General features: G+C 38.9%; 1 protein-coding gene across 1 annotated transcript in view; it reads right to left on the bottom strand.

Annotated features, from left to right (window-relative positions):
- Nucleotides 1–11110: 11110 nt before the first annotated feature.
- BNC2 (basonuclin zinc finger protein 2) overlaps nt 11111–18503 on the bottom strand; it is a gene marked incomplete at both ends in the record, with an annotated part of 333419 nt that continues 326026 nt past the window's right edge. Inside the window, one exon of the mRNA XM_079548483.1 lies at nt 11111–11771. Within this exon, the coding sequence (XP_079404609.1) occupies nt 11111–11771 (661 nt within the window). The remainder of the gene's footprint in view (nt 11772–18503) is intronic.

The following is an 18503-nucleotide window of genomic DNA, read 5'->3' as shown; positions in this document are numbered from 1 at the left end:
AGAAAAGTCAGTGACTGATAAATCTTTAATATAAAAATTGTACAAGAATTTTGATACAAATTACAAGAGGTATTTGGACAAAGAATGAGTGAAACTCCATTTATATCCCCAAAACCTTATGCATTTTATGCAAAAGACATACCGTAGGACAGTTACAGTACAGAAAATACAAGAAAAGAAATGCCAAATTAAAAACAGGAGTTTTAATTCCCTCAGACTACTAATGGAAAAAACTTGTTTAGAGTACATACAGTATTTATGAAGCTACCAATGTCACGATTATTAGATCAACATGATGCTGTTTTTCATATCCCCTTGTACAGCTATGTTCCATAGTGCATGCTTTGGTTCTGCAGGCAGGACAGCGGAGCATTCACCTTTTGCTCACATGGAAAACAAGCAGTGAAAATTAAACGCCTCATCCGCTCCAGATGGAGAAAGGCCCTTGCAAAAACATTCACTGGGCCCGGCTCCCCACGGCCCTGTGCCCATGCGGTGCTCAGCGACACACTGTGACGCTGCTGACATGAGAATCTCTGCAGGACGGCAGTGAGCTTGCTGTCCTCCCGCTGCAGCCCGCCTCCCGCCACTGACTCAGCACAAGAAACGCGGCGCTGCGTGGCACCGAGCTCGCAGTACCGCTGTGCTGAGGGGACCCGCCCAGAAGGGGGTTTCCAGGCGTTTTGTCTCTGCAGCCAAACCCACTACCAGCCCGCTGTGGGTGACCAAATGCACGAAGGTTCAAATCCAGTTTTTCTCAGCTTACATCTCTGTGCTGACCCCCAGCCAGGTCCTGATCTCTCCAGCTCCACAGCAGGTGGCTGCAGGGGAAACTGCTACGTTTCTCAGCCCGTGTGACCTTCTCAGCCAAAGCTGTTAAAACCACAGCTGTGTTGATGAGCAAGTGCCCTCAACAAAACAGAGAAACTGTAAGCCTATTTGGTTGTGGGGATGAGCCCACTACAATGAGTCAGAGGTGTAACAGGTTATGGTGACCTGCTCACGGGTGAATAAAAATATGTGGAGGTTTGGCTGGGGTAAATTTTGACTGTGCTCAGGGGTCAGGTTGGCCTGTTTCCACACCTGTTTCACATGCACTGAACTGGGACATGAAGCCCTTCTCACAGACAGGAAGAGAGGCAGGAGGCATGGATGAGAACACAGACATTTCCCACTGAAAAACTGCTGCATTATGGAAAGTAGCCCCATATGACATAAGAACCAAACTTTGCACAAGAAAAAGCAGCATGCTGAATTTCATATTTATAAATAGCTAAATGAGACACACACACACACAACAGTGGCCATTTTATTCATCTCGTCACTTTACAGACGGTGACCATTTTCACAGATGGAATGCATAAGACTTTCCAAAATGGAGAATATCAGGAGGATGTGCTACTTTTCTGAAAGAAGTTTTATAAGAGATTCTCTTAGAATGAGAGAAGGAAATAGATGAAGAAAATGAGAAAACTAAGACAGTGACTGAAGACCATACAAGATTTCATAAAAAATAAAGACAATGAAAGAAATCAAAATGTAAAAATACGGTCTGAAAAAATAACAAGTAACAAGACTTAGCTTGTACAGCGTAAGTGGCCCTATTAATTTTCACAGGTCATCAAACAGACCAAGAGGAGTAGGGCCAGGATCCAAGGGCCTGTGGCTGCAGAACCATTCCACCACCAAGCAGCGGGACATGGTCCAGTGCAGGGCTGTGGGGATGTGGAGTGCGATGACATGGGGACATGGGGATGCGGGTACACAGGGACATGGGTACCTGGGGGCACAAGGACAGAGCGCCCATAACTGCTGCTGGCTGCTAGCAGGAATATGCACCACTCCCCAGCTGGGATGCGGACACACGGCTGTGCCACAGCTCCCCCAGAGCCGCAGTTCACAGTCTCGTGCATTCCGTAACAGGAGCGGACAGGTTGTGATTAACTATTGATGAGTTTGCCATCCTAACTGCGCATTATCCTCTGATCATTCCCAACCCTTTGTTTGACAACGGATGCCTTATAAAATCTTTATGCATCACTTAGCTAGTCTCGCTCTCTCTTTCTTCTCTAGAAATATAATTGCCCTGGATGCTTTCTTCCATTTTCCTAAAGTATTTTTCTCCAAAGGTTTGAAGAGAGTAGCATATGAAGTCTGTGGAACATCTGAACAAACCTCTCTACACATTAGACATTTGCTTGGTCAAGCTTCTTGTGTTATTAGATGTTTAAGAAGAAACATATGTATCAATAAATGTATAAAAATGACATCATTTTGCCCCTTTATAACTCTCATTTGACTGTCATTATGTTCTCTTTCCACTTTCTGTTTGTCTCTCACAAGCATATGCACAAGGGAAGGACACAAATGGTTGGTTTGAGTGGAAGAGACCAGGTTTCCACCACTAGCCCCAGAAATAGGGAAGAGCAGGACAGCGGAGCTGACGGCTCTGGCCTTGGTGTTCAGCCCACAGGTGTGAGCTTGTGAGAGTGTACAGCCTGAGCTCAGCCTTTACACCTCCAATACAGGCACCACTCCCTCCTGCACCAGGCCTCAAGAAGTTGTCTCCTGACTTCAGCCCTTATAACTTCTGATGCACGTGGAGGGAGGGGAAAGGAGGGAAAAGATCACTGGCCATGATCTGACTGGTAGAAGGCCTTGGCATACTGTAGTGGGTACCATCACCTTTAATGCAGTAATTACCACGCAGCCCTGGAAAGAGATTAAGCACCTAGAACTGGGAAATAGGAAATACTGTCCACTAATGTAATGAATCACCTAAAAGTATGAAAAATAACAAACTTCCAAAAGGCTGTGTTTAGGTCTTCCGGGCCTGGCATAGTTCTCTAAGCTGCTTCTTTATGTATTGCATGGGCAACACCAGTTCAGTCCATGCTGAGCAGCGCTCAGAGCACCAATGGAACTTGGTACTACAGTCCTAGCACAGAAATCCTGCTGGCTGAGTGAGGAAAGCAGGTCTCACTGACTCCTCAGGCTACGTGATCTTCCAGCGACTGTTGGAGAGCCAGTGAGTGGCTCTGACTGACCCACATACCATATGGAGGAAGGGAGGTGGTGGGGCCGGCACATGCACCTTTCACGCATGCAGGACTTCTTCAGCAGAGTGCATGCTCCCAAGCCGCTTCCCCTCTCAAACTTCCTCTCCTCTTCCTCTCTGCTTTGTCTGAAAAGCAGTGCTGGAGTCTGTGCTTTTGGCAGTGTTCTTGTTAATGAAGAGATAAATCAGAGCGGAGCGAATTCCTCCTTGTATGAGGGCAGCAGATTGTGTCTCAGATACATCTCCCTAACACTTCACAGAGGTTCACACTGACCTCAGCAGGAGATGTTCCTGTCACAGCAGAAAGAATATCTGGAATTGGCATTCACCATTGGAATTTAAGGGAATGGCTTTGCTCTGAAATTTGCCGTGGGATGGGCTAAACCGGAAGAAGATAAGATTACATGTCCTGTTTGCTGCTAAACTCACAGTCAGACCTGCAGCGAGTCTGCACGTCTATTTCTAGCAGGTACAGTATGGCTTATGCCAATACAAAGCAATTAGTTGCTACATAAGCAGACAAAAGTGCCGTCACAGACAGCATTTCTCAACTGACCTTTTGTTAAGAAGCCATCTTGTTACTGTCTGCTTGATAGCTCGATAGAGCAGCCAGTGGCAGCCTTGGGCTTCCCAAAGACAAATCGAAGCTCTCCAGATGGGACTTCCCTTCACTCACTGCAGATGTGTGTGTGTACGTGTGCGTGTGTGTCAAGGAACAGGGAGGGAAAGCCTGGTTCTTATACTCAATTTCCCCTTCACAGGGGATAAACAGGCAATTACGCATCCTTTTATATTTGATGGCCAAGTGCTGAACTTGAAAGCACACTATTAGTTTGTGTCCCTTCAGGGCCAGTGCAATAAGTAGCCAGGAGAGCTGGGGCTAAGCAAGAGAGGGTGTTGTCTGCTGTTAGTGTGACAGTCTTGTCAGCAGCATTCACATTACTGGAAGGTAATAAAGTGACAAGTAAGTTATTAGAAAGATATGAGGTGAAATTGAACTGAAGCATCGTGCTGCTCAGCTAGTTGGTTTTTTTTTTTTTTCCTCTTTGTAATGGGCCACTATTTGTTACAAACCAAGCCTTGTCTTGAGATCTTATATAAAAAAAGAAATATTTATTCTTTGCAGGAAAGGTCACATGAATTTACAACACCACACTTTAAAGGAGAGGAATGGGAAAATAGTTTTATGACAACTACAGCTGCTATTAAAAAAAAAATACAGTGTCATCATAATGAACAATAATACTGGCAAAAGTCAGAGGACTTGTCAAAAACATGTCCATTTTTTAACCCTTCCATGGCCAAGAAATGCTTTCTTTTCAGTGCCAATACCGAACATAACAGCAACAGTATTGAGATATACATGTTCAATATAAAAATCAAAGCTGTCACTCAAACTGTCATTCAAGATCATGGCTTGACTGCAGAAAACAAGCCACATAAAGACTAGTTAACTACCGATTCAAGATAATATTACTCATGTAAAAAAAGTTGCTGCTTCAGTCTGTTGCAGGCCATTTCAAAGGCAGTGATAATGCTGCTTGGCAAGAAGAGACAGAAACCGTGGGACTGGAGCAGACATGTACTTGGGCAAACATGTGGGTGAAAGGTTCAGTCCATCATATGATGTTGCTCTAAAGAAAAAATGGGTATGGAAAAGAGTTCCTTTTATGTCCCTACAGGAGGGGGAAAAAAACCCAACTCATCATGTGGCGACAGCAGGATATGCTGATGCTTATCTTGCAAAGTAGCACAAGAGTCACTGTTTTGTTGAGTTACTATAGTAGCAAAGTAGTGACATAAGAAAAAAAATTAAAGAAGGAACTGGACATATACCAGCTGCCATAATGTGTCTGCCACTCACCTTCTCCTCACAGAGAACTCCTGCTGCGTCCTTGCTCTTACTATAGATGCTTTTGCTGTTTTTTGTTTTTGTTTTGTTTTGAAATAAAAATGAATAATTCTGTTAATACAACCCAAAGAGGAGTGACATAAACATTCTTGGGATGAAGAAGGACTAATAATTATCTTCACGTGACTTGCACCTAACATTTCAAGGAGCATGTGTGCATTTCCCTCCCTTATTCCTTCTCTGGTCACCAAAGATGTGAAAATGTTCTGCAGAATCTGAGTAAAAATATATTCTTAAAAGATGCTGTGTTTTCTGATGGTGGCAGAGATTCCTAACAATCCGGTGAAAAACAGGACTAAACCACATGCTTTCATGTTAAATTACCAAATGCAAGGAAAGAGAAAACTTCGGAACTAAATCTCAGTCTTGTAAGTGGTTCCTGTCTTTGGAACAGATTGAACCATGTATCATTACATTTCTGATCTTTCCAGATAATCACACAGCTCTTTGTCTTGCTGTTTAGGCACATTCCTGCCCCACATAATTAGCTATGCTAGATCCTTAACTGGTTTAATTGAGAAGCCTAAAACTCAGAAAAAACTGAAGTGGATGCCTGCAGTCTCATTTCCTATGAGCCAGACTGGACTGGACCGACAGAGGTGCTGGCCTCCCCTGGCAGCTGCTCTCCTGTTCCATACCTGACGTGTTTTTCCTAAAGCTCTTTTTTGGGGATGAAATGGGAAATGCAAAGGTGATGGAAAATATAAACATTCAGAATAAGCAGAGAAAGAAGGAAGGCAGGAAGGCAGGCAGGCAGGAAGGAAGGAAGGAAGGAAGGAAGGAAGGAAGGAAGGAAGGAAGGAAGGAAGGAAGGAAGGAAGGAAGGAAGGAAGGAAGGAAGGAAGGTACACTGTAGTTTACTCACAGCAAATATGGTGGACAATTTCTGCTATGTAAAGTATGTGGGAAACACAAATTTTATGAACCTAGGCGTGAAGAACCTCTAAGTACTGTGCTAACTTTCTAATCCATACTTTCCAAATTGTATCAAGTTCAATTGTGACTCAGTGGCAGAGTGCTTATAGTTTGTATGTGCTACTGCAGTGTCAGCATGGAGCCAGATGCAGTTTAAGAGACACAGTTGAAATCTCAGCCATAACAAAATGTATCTGATTGAGATATATGAGGGCTGCTCTGAAATTAAGGCCTCCTATTTCATTTTCTTGTCCCACGATGTCAGATGTGGATGTTGATGTTATGCCAGTGGAGACTGAACCTTCCCACCAATATTCCATCACATGTTGTTGCTGTGTGACAGATGGCAGCAGAGGCACAGTCTGACAGAATGGCATCTGACATGGAAGTGCATATGAAGCAAAGTGTCACTGAGTTTCTCCATGTGGAAAAAAATGGCACCCATTGGCATTCATCGTTGCTTGCCAAATGTTTATAGAAACCTAACAGTTCATGTGGTCACAGTGAGGTGGTGAGTGGTGCATCTCAGCAGTGGTGACAGCAACAGCGGGTCACTTCTGCTGGTGCAGATTTTTACAAGCCTGGCAAAAATGCGTAGCTAATGACAGTGGCAATGTTGAAAAGCAGTGTTCTGCAGCTGAGAATTTGCTCTATCATCAAATAGTGTTATTGTGTTCTTTGAATTTGTTGTAGTTTCCAGGGAAATAAATAGGAGGCATTATTTCTGGAGCAGGAAAACTGACTAAATATGATAAGGTGTGCAAAAATATTAAATTGATATAAATTAGTTCTTTAACAATTTGGTTTTGGACTAAGATCATATCTGTGACAGCTGTATTTTAACAGAGAAAAACACAAACATTTGTGAGATATGATCTGTCAGAAACTAAGCAGTGAGAAGGGCCACCACTATTGTGGATGTTCAAGTCCTGGTTCCCATTCTTGTACTATTACTCTGCTATTTTCCTTCTAAATTATTTGATACAGTTTTTCAAAAATTACTTGGTAATTAGCTGGCATCACATGCTTTCTTGAAAAAAAAGAAAAAGAAAAAGGAAAAGGAAAAGGAAAAGAAAAAGAAAAAGAAAAAGAAAAAGAAAAAGAAAAAGAAAAAGAAAAAGAAAAAGAAAAAGAAAAGGAAAAGGAAAAAGAAAAAGAAAAAGAAAAAGAAAAAGAAAAAGAAAAAGAAAAAGAAAAAGAAAAAGAAAAAGAAAAAGAAAAAGAAAAAGAAAAAGAAAAAGAAAAAGAAAAAAAAAGAAAAAGAAAAAAAAAAAGAAAGAAAAAGAAAAAGGAGAAGAAAAGCTCTCTGAAAGAAAAAAAAATGCTTAAGAAAGTAATTTTGATTCCAGAAGAGATTCAGTATGCGGAGTTATTTACTTGAACAAGACAAATCCTGTTTGATATTTACAGAAAAATACGACTATTTTGAATGAACAAAGCAGTAAAATAATGTGAAAACCATGTCAGGAATAACTATAGGAACCAAACAACAAAGAACCTATTTCATGTAAAACGAAGAGTCTCTATACAACTCAAATTCCTCAAATTCAATCTAATTCTTGTAAGAAAAATAAAAATAGGACTGGCAAATTTGAAAACTGAAGGACTAGCCATGGGATTATGATGGCACAAGCAACTGTCCAACACTTGTCATCATCACATCGTTACAGTCATGCCTTGTGCTGCATTAGTGAGAAGTTTAGTCTTCGTGCTTGTTGCATTGTGGTTCTCTGCTGAGATCCCCTAGGAATGCTAGATATTTTGTTAATTTTATTAGTAAAACCAAACTTCTACCATCCAGCTCTTTCTTCATCCTTGTTCATATAATTTCAGGGAATACAAATTCTAACACAGGAATGCTTCTGACAAATACAGATTTTCATGAAGATGCTTGGTAAATAGGATGGACTGAAATACCACTCAATTATATAATAGTTTGTGTGCCCTCCTAAAACCTGACATTAGTGTCTCTACCGCTGAAAAAGCACTTTGAGTCATTTAGAAATGACAGAGGGAAATATTCTGTCCATAATAAAATTCCTATTTGCCCTCATAGGGCTTAAGCATAATCTGAATGAAATTTAGGATGCCATAAAAGAAGGACTGCAGTTTTTGAAGGTTTGTGCCTGCTCTTTTACTTTTTTTAAAAAATGTTGTTTGATTTTGTGTAATAAACAAATTTTTCCTATGTAAATAATCTGCTGAATTTATCTACAGATGATATTTACTTTTCCAAACAATTTTTCCAAAATCATTTGACCTCTAACAGAAAGAGAATGAAATGAGAATGCAGAACCATTCAGTGAGGAATTATTTATATACCTCAAGTGATTTTGATTAAAAACAATATTTATTTATAGCATACATAGTTCAAAACAATTTTGTTTGTTTGTTTGTTTGTTTTCTTTTGTTTTGTTTTCCCTGTAGAAATCATTCACTTTTTTGTCATATTGGTTTTTAGACTTTCTGTCTTAGTTCCTAGTAGCCTGGCAGGAGGGACAGGAGTGTAGTGCAGGTAACCCTACAAAAGATCAAGTGTTTTAGAGGAATGCATCTTAACTGTTCTAATTTTCCTGTCACTAACACATTGAGCTTGCACAACGTAAAACAAAGCAAAGCTGATCTCTAGATTCAATTTAACAAGGGAAAATAGTAGAGACTTCAAGGAAAAATAAAAAAGATGAAAGAAAAACAGTTAGTGAAACGGCCTTGCTTTTGCTATAAACTTTTTTTTTTGTTAAACCGGTGGGTAAAGTTTCTTTATAGTTTCTGTGGGATTCACAAAAGTTTTCTGGACTTCACCAGTACACAGAATCAAAAAATGATCACAGGCTTATAACCCACAGAAGCACAGTGAGAATTAACTTTGAAAGATTTTTCTCTTCTTCCTACAGCTGAAAATACTGATTTATTAGCTATCGATTGCTGCTTTTGGAAACACAAGTACTGAAATGCATAAAGAGTACTGTAAAAGAGGAAATCCATATTAAGATGTTCCTCTAGAAAAATGTAACAGGAGTAAGTGCTGATGTGGACATAAAGATAAGAATGATCAAAATGCACAACAAATAAAAACAGCCACAAGCTGAAGCATAGGAACATTTCTGACTCTGGGCTAATATTCTGGGTCAGTGAGTACAGAAAAGGAACACATTCTCAATGATCAAATATTTTATTGGATGCTGAAATATCCCTTATTTTGCAAGTTTTTGTTTTGCTATGTTTTTGCTTTTTTGTTTGTTTGTTTGTTTTGCTAGTGTTTCTGTAAAGAAGAGTCTACAACAATGGTTTTGGCTGTAGACTGAACGTAAGTAAATACAATCACTCAATCAGTATGTTGTGGTAATGCAGCCTGCCAGTGTGGTTTACCAGCTCAAGCAACATGTGTAAACACCGGAAACAAAAACGATTCAGAGGACAGCTTCTCATTCTCTCTGTCTTTCCCAATGGCTAGCTCCTTCTCTCTTTCCTGCCCTTGCTCTCTCTCTTGCTGGCTCTATTTCTTGGGCTTTGATTCTTTTCTGACAAACCATGTGGGTGAAACACAAAACATTAACACAACTAGAAATCCTTTTTTTCTGATCTGCAATTTATCCAAAGGGAAAGTTACCCAATAAAAATTCCAGCATGTGTTCTCAGAGCTTCTAAGTGCTTCTGCCTTTAACATCTTTTGATTGCTTCTATAAAACATGCCTTAATCATACTACAGAACTTTCCATTGCAAAAAAAGACAACTTTACAGAACAACATAGTTAACATAGTTAACATTATTTCCCTGTTCCTTTTTTTTTTTTTTTTTTTTTTTTTTTAAACACCACAAAAAATCCAGGCCATAGTAAGAAGCACACAAAATTATATTCATCTTTGTTCCGTGACAAGTAGTATCAGCATTTATATCCCCAAATATTATGCATGTTCAACAAAAAAAAAAGTTTACACCAATTCACGTGACACAATTCTGTTTTTTTCTTTCATGTAATGTATTATATACGGAATGAGGATGCTCTATTGTTTCTAGTAATAGTTGGCACTTGAAAAAAGCACCAAGAATTCTGTATTTCACTTTACCCCGTTTCTCTCCCCAGTATTTTTTACTGTAGTCCAAAAACTACAACTGTGGTTATGGTGAATAAGTAACTACATTTTCTTTTTTTCAAAATGTGTGCAAAGTTGGCACTTTTGTATTAACACTAAACACTAATACTCTTTGTTTGGCATTCATGCCCTCATACTGACCAGACCACTTTTATCTAAGTGTATTTTTTTAAAGACACTTACTGAAAGTATGGCAATAGTTTAAGAAAAAAAAAAGCATGGATATTATTACACATCCCCTCGTAGTGTACGAAAAAGTGCATGACTGGATTTATGTAATAGTACAAGACAAAAAATGGTATCAGATCAGGTACTGTAAAGCATGCCAGCACCTCTGTATTACTTATATCTAGCAGGTAGTTAAAACAAGACCGTGGTTCTTTTAAAAATGTGCATTAAAGCTAACATAAATGAGTAGAACTAGCCAGCAAACTATTTTTCCTGCTTATCTAACAGCTGAATGTAACTGTAAAAATTAAGCCAAAAAAAAAAAAAAAAAAAAAAAAAAAAAAAAAGAGTTAAACCACCATCAATACAATTGTTTTACATCATAGGCCTGTCAAGGCTCAATATATATATACAAGTGTAACAGCCATGCTTAGTAGAACGTTATCCCCAATGCTTAGAAGACACAAAGACAACTAAGTAGATTTTTTCTTCTTTTTTTTTCTTTGCTTTTTTTTTTTTTTTTTTTTTTTTTTTTTTTTTTTTTTTTTTTCAGGTGAAAATCAGAAAATCATGGGTAGAACAAATTGTCTCTTTGGAGATGACCAAGAACATTCTAACAGAACTAGGGATAACCACAAGTTTTCTGTGGGTTTGTTTTTTGTTTTAGTTTGCTTTTTTTTTTTCCTTTTTTCCTTGAAGGGTATCTTACCCTAGATTAAAGATCCCACCTTTTTGTTTCTATCCCCCCCCCAAAAAAAAGAAAAAAATAAACCAACGACCAACAAAGGGAAAAAAGCACCTGGTGTTTCTTTCTTTTGTTAAAAAAAGAAAAGAAAAAGATTATATATATATGTATATTTTTTTTTATATATATATATATATATCAAGGGAGGCTGTATATGGCAGTTCAAATGTGGTGGGCCCTCTCTGAGAGCTGACATTATGCTGTGTCCATCCTTGAACTAATCTACTGAAGTGAAGGGAATGTTTTTATGTAGGTTGGGATTCTGACTGTGCCGGTTTCGGCTACGGACAGAGGAGAACATCATGTTGCACCCAGGGACTTTGCATTTGTGCATCTCTCGCAAGTGCACTGTTTTATAGTGAACTCTGAGGGTTCCCTTGTTGCTGTACATTTTGTGGCAAATATTACACATTATCCCACCGTTGCTCACCGAAACACTGTTGAACATGAGGGATCCTGGGACATCAGTGCCCATACCTACAGCTAAGGCAGGGGCATCTGCTTTGTGGGCAGATTCCCCGCTGTCACTTGCCCCATCGACGTCATCCAGGAGAATGCCCTCATCACTTCCTGCATCAGATTCTCTTGAGGAATGGATACTGCTGCTCGACTGGATGCTGGAGGTGGTGCTCAGGTCTAGAACCATATAGTCTTCTGACATGACCCTGCCGTACCCATTCATATGGGAATCCTCAGTACCAGCAGGCGAGGAGGTGTCTTCCCTTATGTCAAGCCCCATCTGATGCTGAGCGCCATATATCTTCACCAAAAATTCATCACGAAGGTCCTTACTAAGAGAAGGCTGTGAGGAGTCCAGGCCCATGTCATCCAGTTCTTTGGTCAACAGTTTACGGTGCAGGTTTATATTAGCACTGTGTCTGGGAAAGGAAGAGGGAAGGGAAGAAAGGAAAAATGTACAGTATTTTTGATTAAAAGTACAATCGCCAAGCACCAAACCAAAATTTTGATTTAGCAATAACATACAAATATCCCCTAGTCGTGCTTCTTGTTAAATTCAGTCTTGTTAAAATTGAACAAGTCCACTGGATAAAACAAGTCAAGCAAAATAAACCCCCACTTTTCAGCTGCTGCTCCTCAACATTAGACCCCAGCAGCAGCTACAGCCCTTATATCTGATATTTCCTAAATTATAAGTCAGATTAACAGAAAATGCAGTGCTGTTCTCAATCCCTGAACCCCCACAGGCCTTCCTAAAAATCTCTCTGGAGAAAATAGTGTTAATATCTGGAGTATCTGTGTACATTTATACCTGTATCTCTATATCTCTATATCCATGCCTATACCCAGATCTTTATATATTTATACATATATACATATAAATATGTAATATACATACATATGCATTCACATAACTGTGTAAATGAAAGATAGGAGGAAAAAAAAAAGCAGATAACTGAATGATACATAGTCAGAGGTCCTGATTCTGATAATTTAATTCTGGTGTAAAGGGATTCAGAATCAGGCCAAACCATCATGGAGAAGACTTGAAGGGTTTAGGAGAACAAGTCTCTGAAATTCACATGTAAGTTTCTGAAAAACTTAGCCAAAGTCACTGGTTCCATCCTTCTGGGAGGACACTGCCAGTCCTCACTGCATTCTTCCCAGTACGGTGCCTGATATAGTGTTGAATGACCCAAGCAATGTAATTTTCAGAAAAAGAAACAAAGAACAAAAAAGCTGATGGCAATCAAAATTTTGCCCCAAATCAATCAAAATGCTTAACCATGGGCTTTGGCTTAGGTATGTGCTGAAGTCAATATGAGTGCTCAAGAGACACTGGAAAAGCTGTCACTGACGTCAGTGGTCTTTGGACCAGATCCCAAGAGCTGCAAGTTAAAATATTCTCAAGTGTTTTGCAGGATCAGGGCCTTTGTTCTCAAGAAGTAAAGCTACACATTTGCAAACAAACATAAGCCTTTGGGTTAGTAACTGTGTAAAACAGCGTATTATTTTAAATGCTGCATTCTACTCTCCACTTTTGACATTGGCTTTATTTATCCATTGCAGTAGAACCTCACTGATTTGCAGTAGTGGCAGGAAACCCTCTTTCAAAAACTGCATTTTCTAGATTAAGAATGCAACCGACAAACATAGTCATCAAAGACCTCTGACCACAGAACATGCTCTTTTTGTCAAAGTGCTTAATGATGAGAAATCAGTACAAAGTTTTCAATATTAGAAAACTTTAGGGTTCAGTATTCAGAATGTGCACCATTACTGAGGAAACGACAAATATTTATTTAGCTTCTTTGGAGGGTGACTGGATTTTCAAGTCAGTAACAAAAGAATTAGCGAAGTTCTACTGCGTAACATTCTTTGCAAGCTAAGGACCCAAACCCGCAATTTACAACATGCAGACTCACCAGTCTGTCTGCCCATTATAAATTGCAGATCAGAGCCCAAATGTAGGAAGGAAAGGAAAGAAGGGATGGGGGTGGGGAAGAGAGAGAGAAAGAGAGAGTTTTAACACAAGAATACTTTAATTTGCAAGAAAGCACTAGGCATAAAATTGGCACTGGAAAACACAACAATGATTAAATATTTTACAGACATTTAGATCCTACTGTAATAAAAAAAAAGGGAGAAGGGAAACAATAGCTATTAGCGGTATTTCCTTATCAGTAGCTTTTGTTTTAAGAAACCCTTGGAAACATACCTCTCAACCAGCTGAAGTCCCAAACATGGTACAATATAGATTAACAAGGAAAATGTAAACGTAGGCAGATTAAATATATCCAGAGTACATTTTTATGTCACTTATTCTGTGATTCATCTATCTGTTGATCATAATTTATAGTAATAAATAAAGATAAAACAATAGAGGTGAGCCATCCCGCTCACCTGCAAGCGCAGATAACTTTTCTCTGACGTAAAACTGATGTTGAAGTGCAGTTTAATTCAATCATTTCTGCTCGGGATGCAATTATTCTAGTGCAGGAGGTATGTATGGAGAATTTCTCTCCTAAAGTGAGACAGTTGAGAGGTATGGGCAAGGGCAGAGAAAAAAGTGGAGAGCATTCCTTGTTTCCTTTTATTTTTTTAATTTTCCCACATGGGAAACATTCCTTTCACACAAGCAAATATAGCACCATTGCTTTTTGAGGCGCAGAACTGTAATTATGCATATTCCCACACTGAGCTGAGCTTACCTTGTGATAAGATCAGCTTTCTAATCTTTTGCTAAATTGAGATCACAAAAGAGAGAGAGAGAGAAGAGAGAAGAGAAAGAAAGAAAGGAAGAAAGAAAGAAAGAGAGAGGAGAGAGAGAAAGAACAAATTCACATTCCAATCCAGACATATCTGGTTAAAAAAAAAAAAAAAAAAAAGACAAATGAAAATAATATCTGAAACCAATAAAATACAGACTTTTAAAAAGTCTTGATTGTGAAACTGTTTTTGTCAGCTGTAATCTCACTTACACTGTCGTCCTGATGGATACTGACTCAATCACACAATATGAAAAACATAAAGCAAATTAATCAAAGCATATTCACAGCATCCCCATCATCATCCGCAAATGAGTTCTAAACAGATGCATGCAGAGTGCACATACATGAATGATAAACAGTAGTCCTGACAGTCCCTTGCCTTCCTGGTGTCAGATGGCATAAAGCTCCAAGTAAAGTTGCTCAGTGCTGCACAGGAAATGCTTACTGTGAAGGCCTGTCCACACTGACCGTTGTTATTACATGACCATAAAAGTGTATTTGTGCTTATCATCATAATGCTAACTGCAAACTACTCATAAAGTGCTCATGTATTTACTTCTTATGATTTCTCCCCCTCTCCCCTCCTCACTCCCCTGCTACGTCAATTTTCTGCAGTGTAGTGACTAGTCAGAATAGCTATTACTGTTATTTCTCACACATTTGCGCTTACTTTTTCCATGGTTTGCTGCTGAGAAGAACAACAGCCAGCCGTGAAGTGAAAATAACTCACTTGCACTCACTGAATTAAGAGATAAGAATAAACTATCATGTTGAAGAGGGGCAACTGAGCCCCAAATGGACAGAGACCATTCTGAGAAAGACCAGTGTAAGGATGCAAAGCCTGCCGATGCTCTGATAAGGAGAGATGCCTCCCTTATTCAATTCTCACTTACAGCAGTGGCAATCAGTAATCTAATTAAAGTATGTACCAGCCCATAATATCTGTCAGGCAAACGATGTGCAGAAATGTGTGGACAAGTTCTGGCACTCTGCTCAGTAGTGTCCCTTTTCCGCTGTCAGCAGTACTGTTGGATTCTTCTAATATAATTACATTGACTTTTATTCAATTAAGTGCCATTCCTAGTCTTAAAAAAAAAACTACTTTATCAATTGATTCAGGTATAATGCAATAATAAAGATGAACTCATGGCAGTGCATTAGCTCTGCTGTTCATAACTTCTGAACATAGGTTCATTCATAGCAGTCGATTTCCATTATGCAACCACAGTTCAAAAGAATTGATTCTTCTACATTCATTTCTTAATCTATTTCACTTGTGTTTAACACTCTCCCTAAATATCCTATGTTAAAAAATTCTGTTAGGTATGAGAGGATGGTATTGTCAGAAAAAGTTCATATACATGGACACTGGGGATTTGAAATCTTGGGATAAATCCAAAGTCACAGAGGCTCAAACTTTGCAAGAATTAACATTAAAAGCTAAAGCTACTAGTCATACACAGTTCCAGTAGTTGGATGACCAGTAGGATAAGAGGGACAGAACAGTACGTTTTTATAAACACACAAGTCTAGAGTGCACAGTCTGACCTTTCATCCCTTCCTGTCTGCAGCACTACTAAATGTGGCACAGACTAAGCATCCTACACAGGGTGCTGCTTGAAAAGTGCCCTGCATAAGGAATGATCTTTTCAGGATTGGCTACAGCATTCCTAGGGTTTCTTTGGGAATAGACAACAAGGGAGTCCTGTGCAGAAGCATGTCCATGTGTGTAAGTGCTGCTCTGAAAAATGGCTCCGTAAGAAAAAAAAAGAAAAAGTGGAATTAAGATATAGACAGATTAGAAAGAGCTGGAAAATTCATAAAGGGAGCTATTTTGGAAAAGGCAAGCATTGGCAATTGCCAACTAGAGTAGGACTGAGTTTACAGGTAGAAATGAATCATGATTTGCTGTGAAGCCATGAAGAATCTTATCCAAATGGAAAGGCAGAAGGATATGTGGCAGACACTGCATTCAGACCAAATTGATGTACACAGCAATCAGAGTGATATAAGAAGAAGATGAGTATTAAAAATATTGGCCATACATTGCTTCATCTTGATAGCTGTAATTATTTCTTTGCTCCTCTCATGCAATGCTGACATCTTTTCTTTGTTTTTGTTTTGCTTTGCTTTTAGTTTCAGCCCCCCTCTCTCTTTCCTTTTTTTTTTTTTTTTTTTTTTGGAAAACACAACTCAGCCATCTTAACTTGCTTACAGGTCCCCTTCTCTGCTCCAAACTGATGCATTACATTGAAATCCTTTTCAAATCCTTTTCTTCTGCTTAACCACATACAAGTATTAGCAAGTCCTCCATAGCCAATGCTAGCCTTGTCACCAATCCTCTGCTCCTCCCCACAGCACCTGCAGTTTCTTTCTTTGGCTGTTCTGTTCCAGGACATATCTACAGTGCCACTCACTGCTCCTTCTTCTGAGTTTATACAAACAGTATGTTTACCAACCAAGATGAGGCATAGTGATTTATTCCATTGCCTGATCACTGCCATCAAACAGGTCAGAAAATCACAAAGCAAGAAAGAGCAAGCTCCAGCTTTTCACAGCTGCATTATTCCTCATCCCTGAGCTAGGCAATCTAAGGCTGTCTCTCGTACCCTTTACACTGCTATCTTGGCAAGGAAAAATGCTTCATACCAACATGAATGTCAGAAGTATACATGTGTACAAAAAACATAAAATAATCAACACAGAAAAATCCTCTGAATGACTCCGGACTTCTTAGATTTCTTACTTGTGCACCAGCTAATAAATTAAGAGTTTTGATCCTAGTTATGGAAATGTTGCATGACAATTGGTCAGTGCCCTCATCAAGATATATATGAGGACAAAAGAGTTTAACTAAATCTCACTCGGCTGCAGTTATCAGATCTACCCTGTCCTATGCAAAAAGAGATAGTGAAGAGGGTTAGTTCCAACAGTTGGAAATAATACATGTGCCAAGGACTCTCCTAGCATCTGTTTAGCTCTGTACTACGTGTCATGTACCCTTAAAACCAAGGAGAATATTTTTCCAGGATGTTTTGGGATGCAGCCTATTGTGGCAAGAAAACTTTAGCAAAATCTGGTTTATTTTAGAAAGCCCAGAATGCCTTATTTTTCATATAATTAACATTCTTCTTCCAAGTTATTACTCATGAATTAGACATATGCTGGGCAAAACTATGTGGAAAGTTCTCACAGGAGGGAATTCAGCTTTCTAAATACAATGATCTTCAAAATGCATCAGTGCTGCTGAAAAGATGATAATGATAATGACGGTTCACATAAAATCTCAGTTTGTGGCCAACTCACATCTCACTTTCCTGTTCAACACTGTCCTTTCACCAGCAAAATGCAGAGTGCTACACTGACTAAAGCAGCTTTTTGACTGTGGGCATGATCCCACTGGTGGTAGCATTTTCCTTCCCTTGTGAAATTCATGGAAGTATTGTTTCATAATTAGAATTTGTTGTTGGTTCCACCCCATCTACTACTAGCAAGCTTCTCTTGTGAGAGATGCACTGTGCCTCAACAGAAGAAAAGAGATTGCAAGCTTAGGAAATATGGTCAATTAAACTTACATGCCATTTACACAGCTCATAAATCCAAACTGGGTTCCCATCAGCAGTTCCTTTCTACACTTGTCAATGAATCTGATTTTGTTAATTTACTATCCATTTGTTGCAAAGAAAAATGTAATGCCTGCTTTATTTTAGTTTACGTAGTCAGTCTTTTTTTAATCTCTTCTTGATGCAAAAAGAGGAGGAATTTATCACAAATTAAAATTTGTACTGGTGTGGAAATTGGCATGAATTCTATGCATGACTCAAGGCCAACTTTGGATGCACCCATTGCTGCAGTCCTATCAGCACTAGGACAAAACACACTCCAATGAGCACAGCAGAGTTGGGGAATTCAGATATTATATTCAGTTTGTTTAAATTCAGGTATCATACAGAACACAAAAGGATCTGCATGAAAAATAGGCTTAAATGTTTTGTGAACAGTTTGAGGCAGTGCAGGTTTTTGAAAGTGAAACATAAAGTGTAATTTTCTTAATTTCTTTTTTTTTTTTAATGAGAAATACATTATTGTATTTCAATTTTTAGTGAGTGAGAGAAAAAGAGAGCGATTCAGCAGAAGTTGCTGAGGAACGAGAGAAATCCATTTACCTATTCTGAATGCAGTTAGACAGGAAGGTGAAGCCAGCCTATGTCTCAGCTGAATGTCCCAGCTATTGGCCCTTTGCTTTTGGATAAGTGCAAGTGACAAAGTGCCTTTATGAAAATATCGCTCAAACATCAAAGCCCTTTGCATTATTCATAAAAAATCTGAAATGAATAATTCTTTCCTAAATTCTTTCCTCCAATGTTTCCAAATAGAACA

The sequence above is a fragment of the Tetrao urogallus genome (assembly GCF_951394365.1).
Source record: "Tetrao urogallus genome assembly, chromosome: Z".
Lineage (NCBI taxonomy): Eukaryota > Metazoa > Chordata > Aves > Galliformes > Phasianidae > Tetrao > Tetrao urogallus.
The sequence above is the reverse complement of the archived record's forward strand: the minus strand, read 5'-3'. Positions and strand labels throughout refer to the sequence as shown.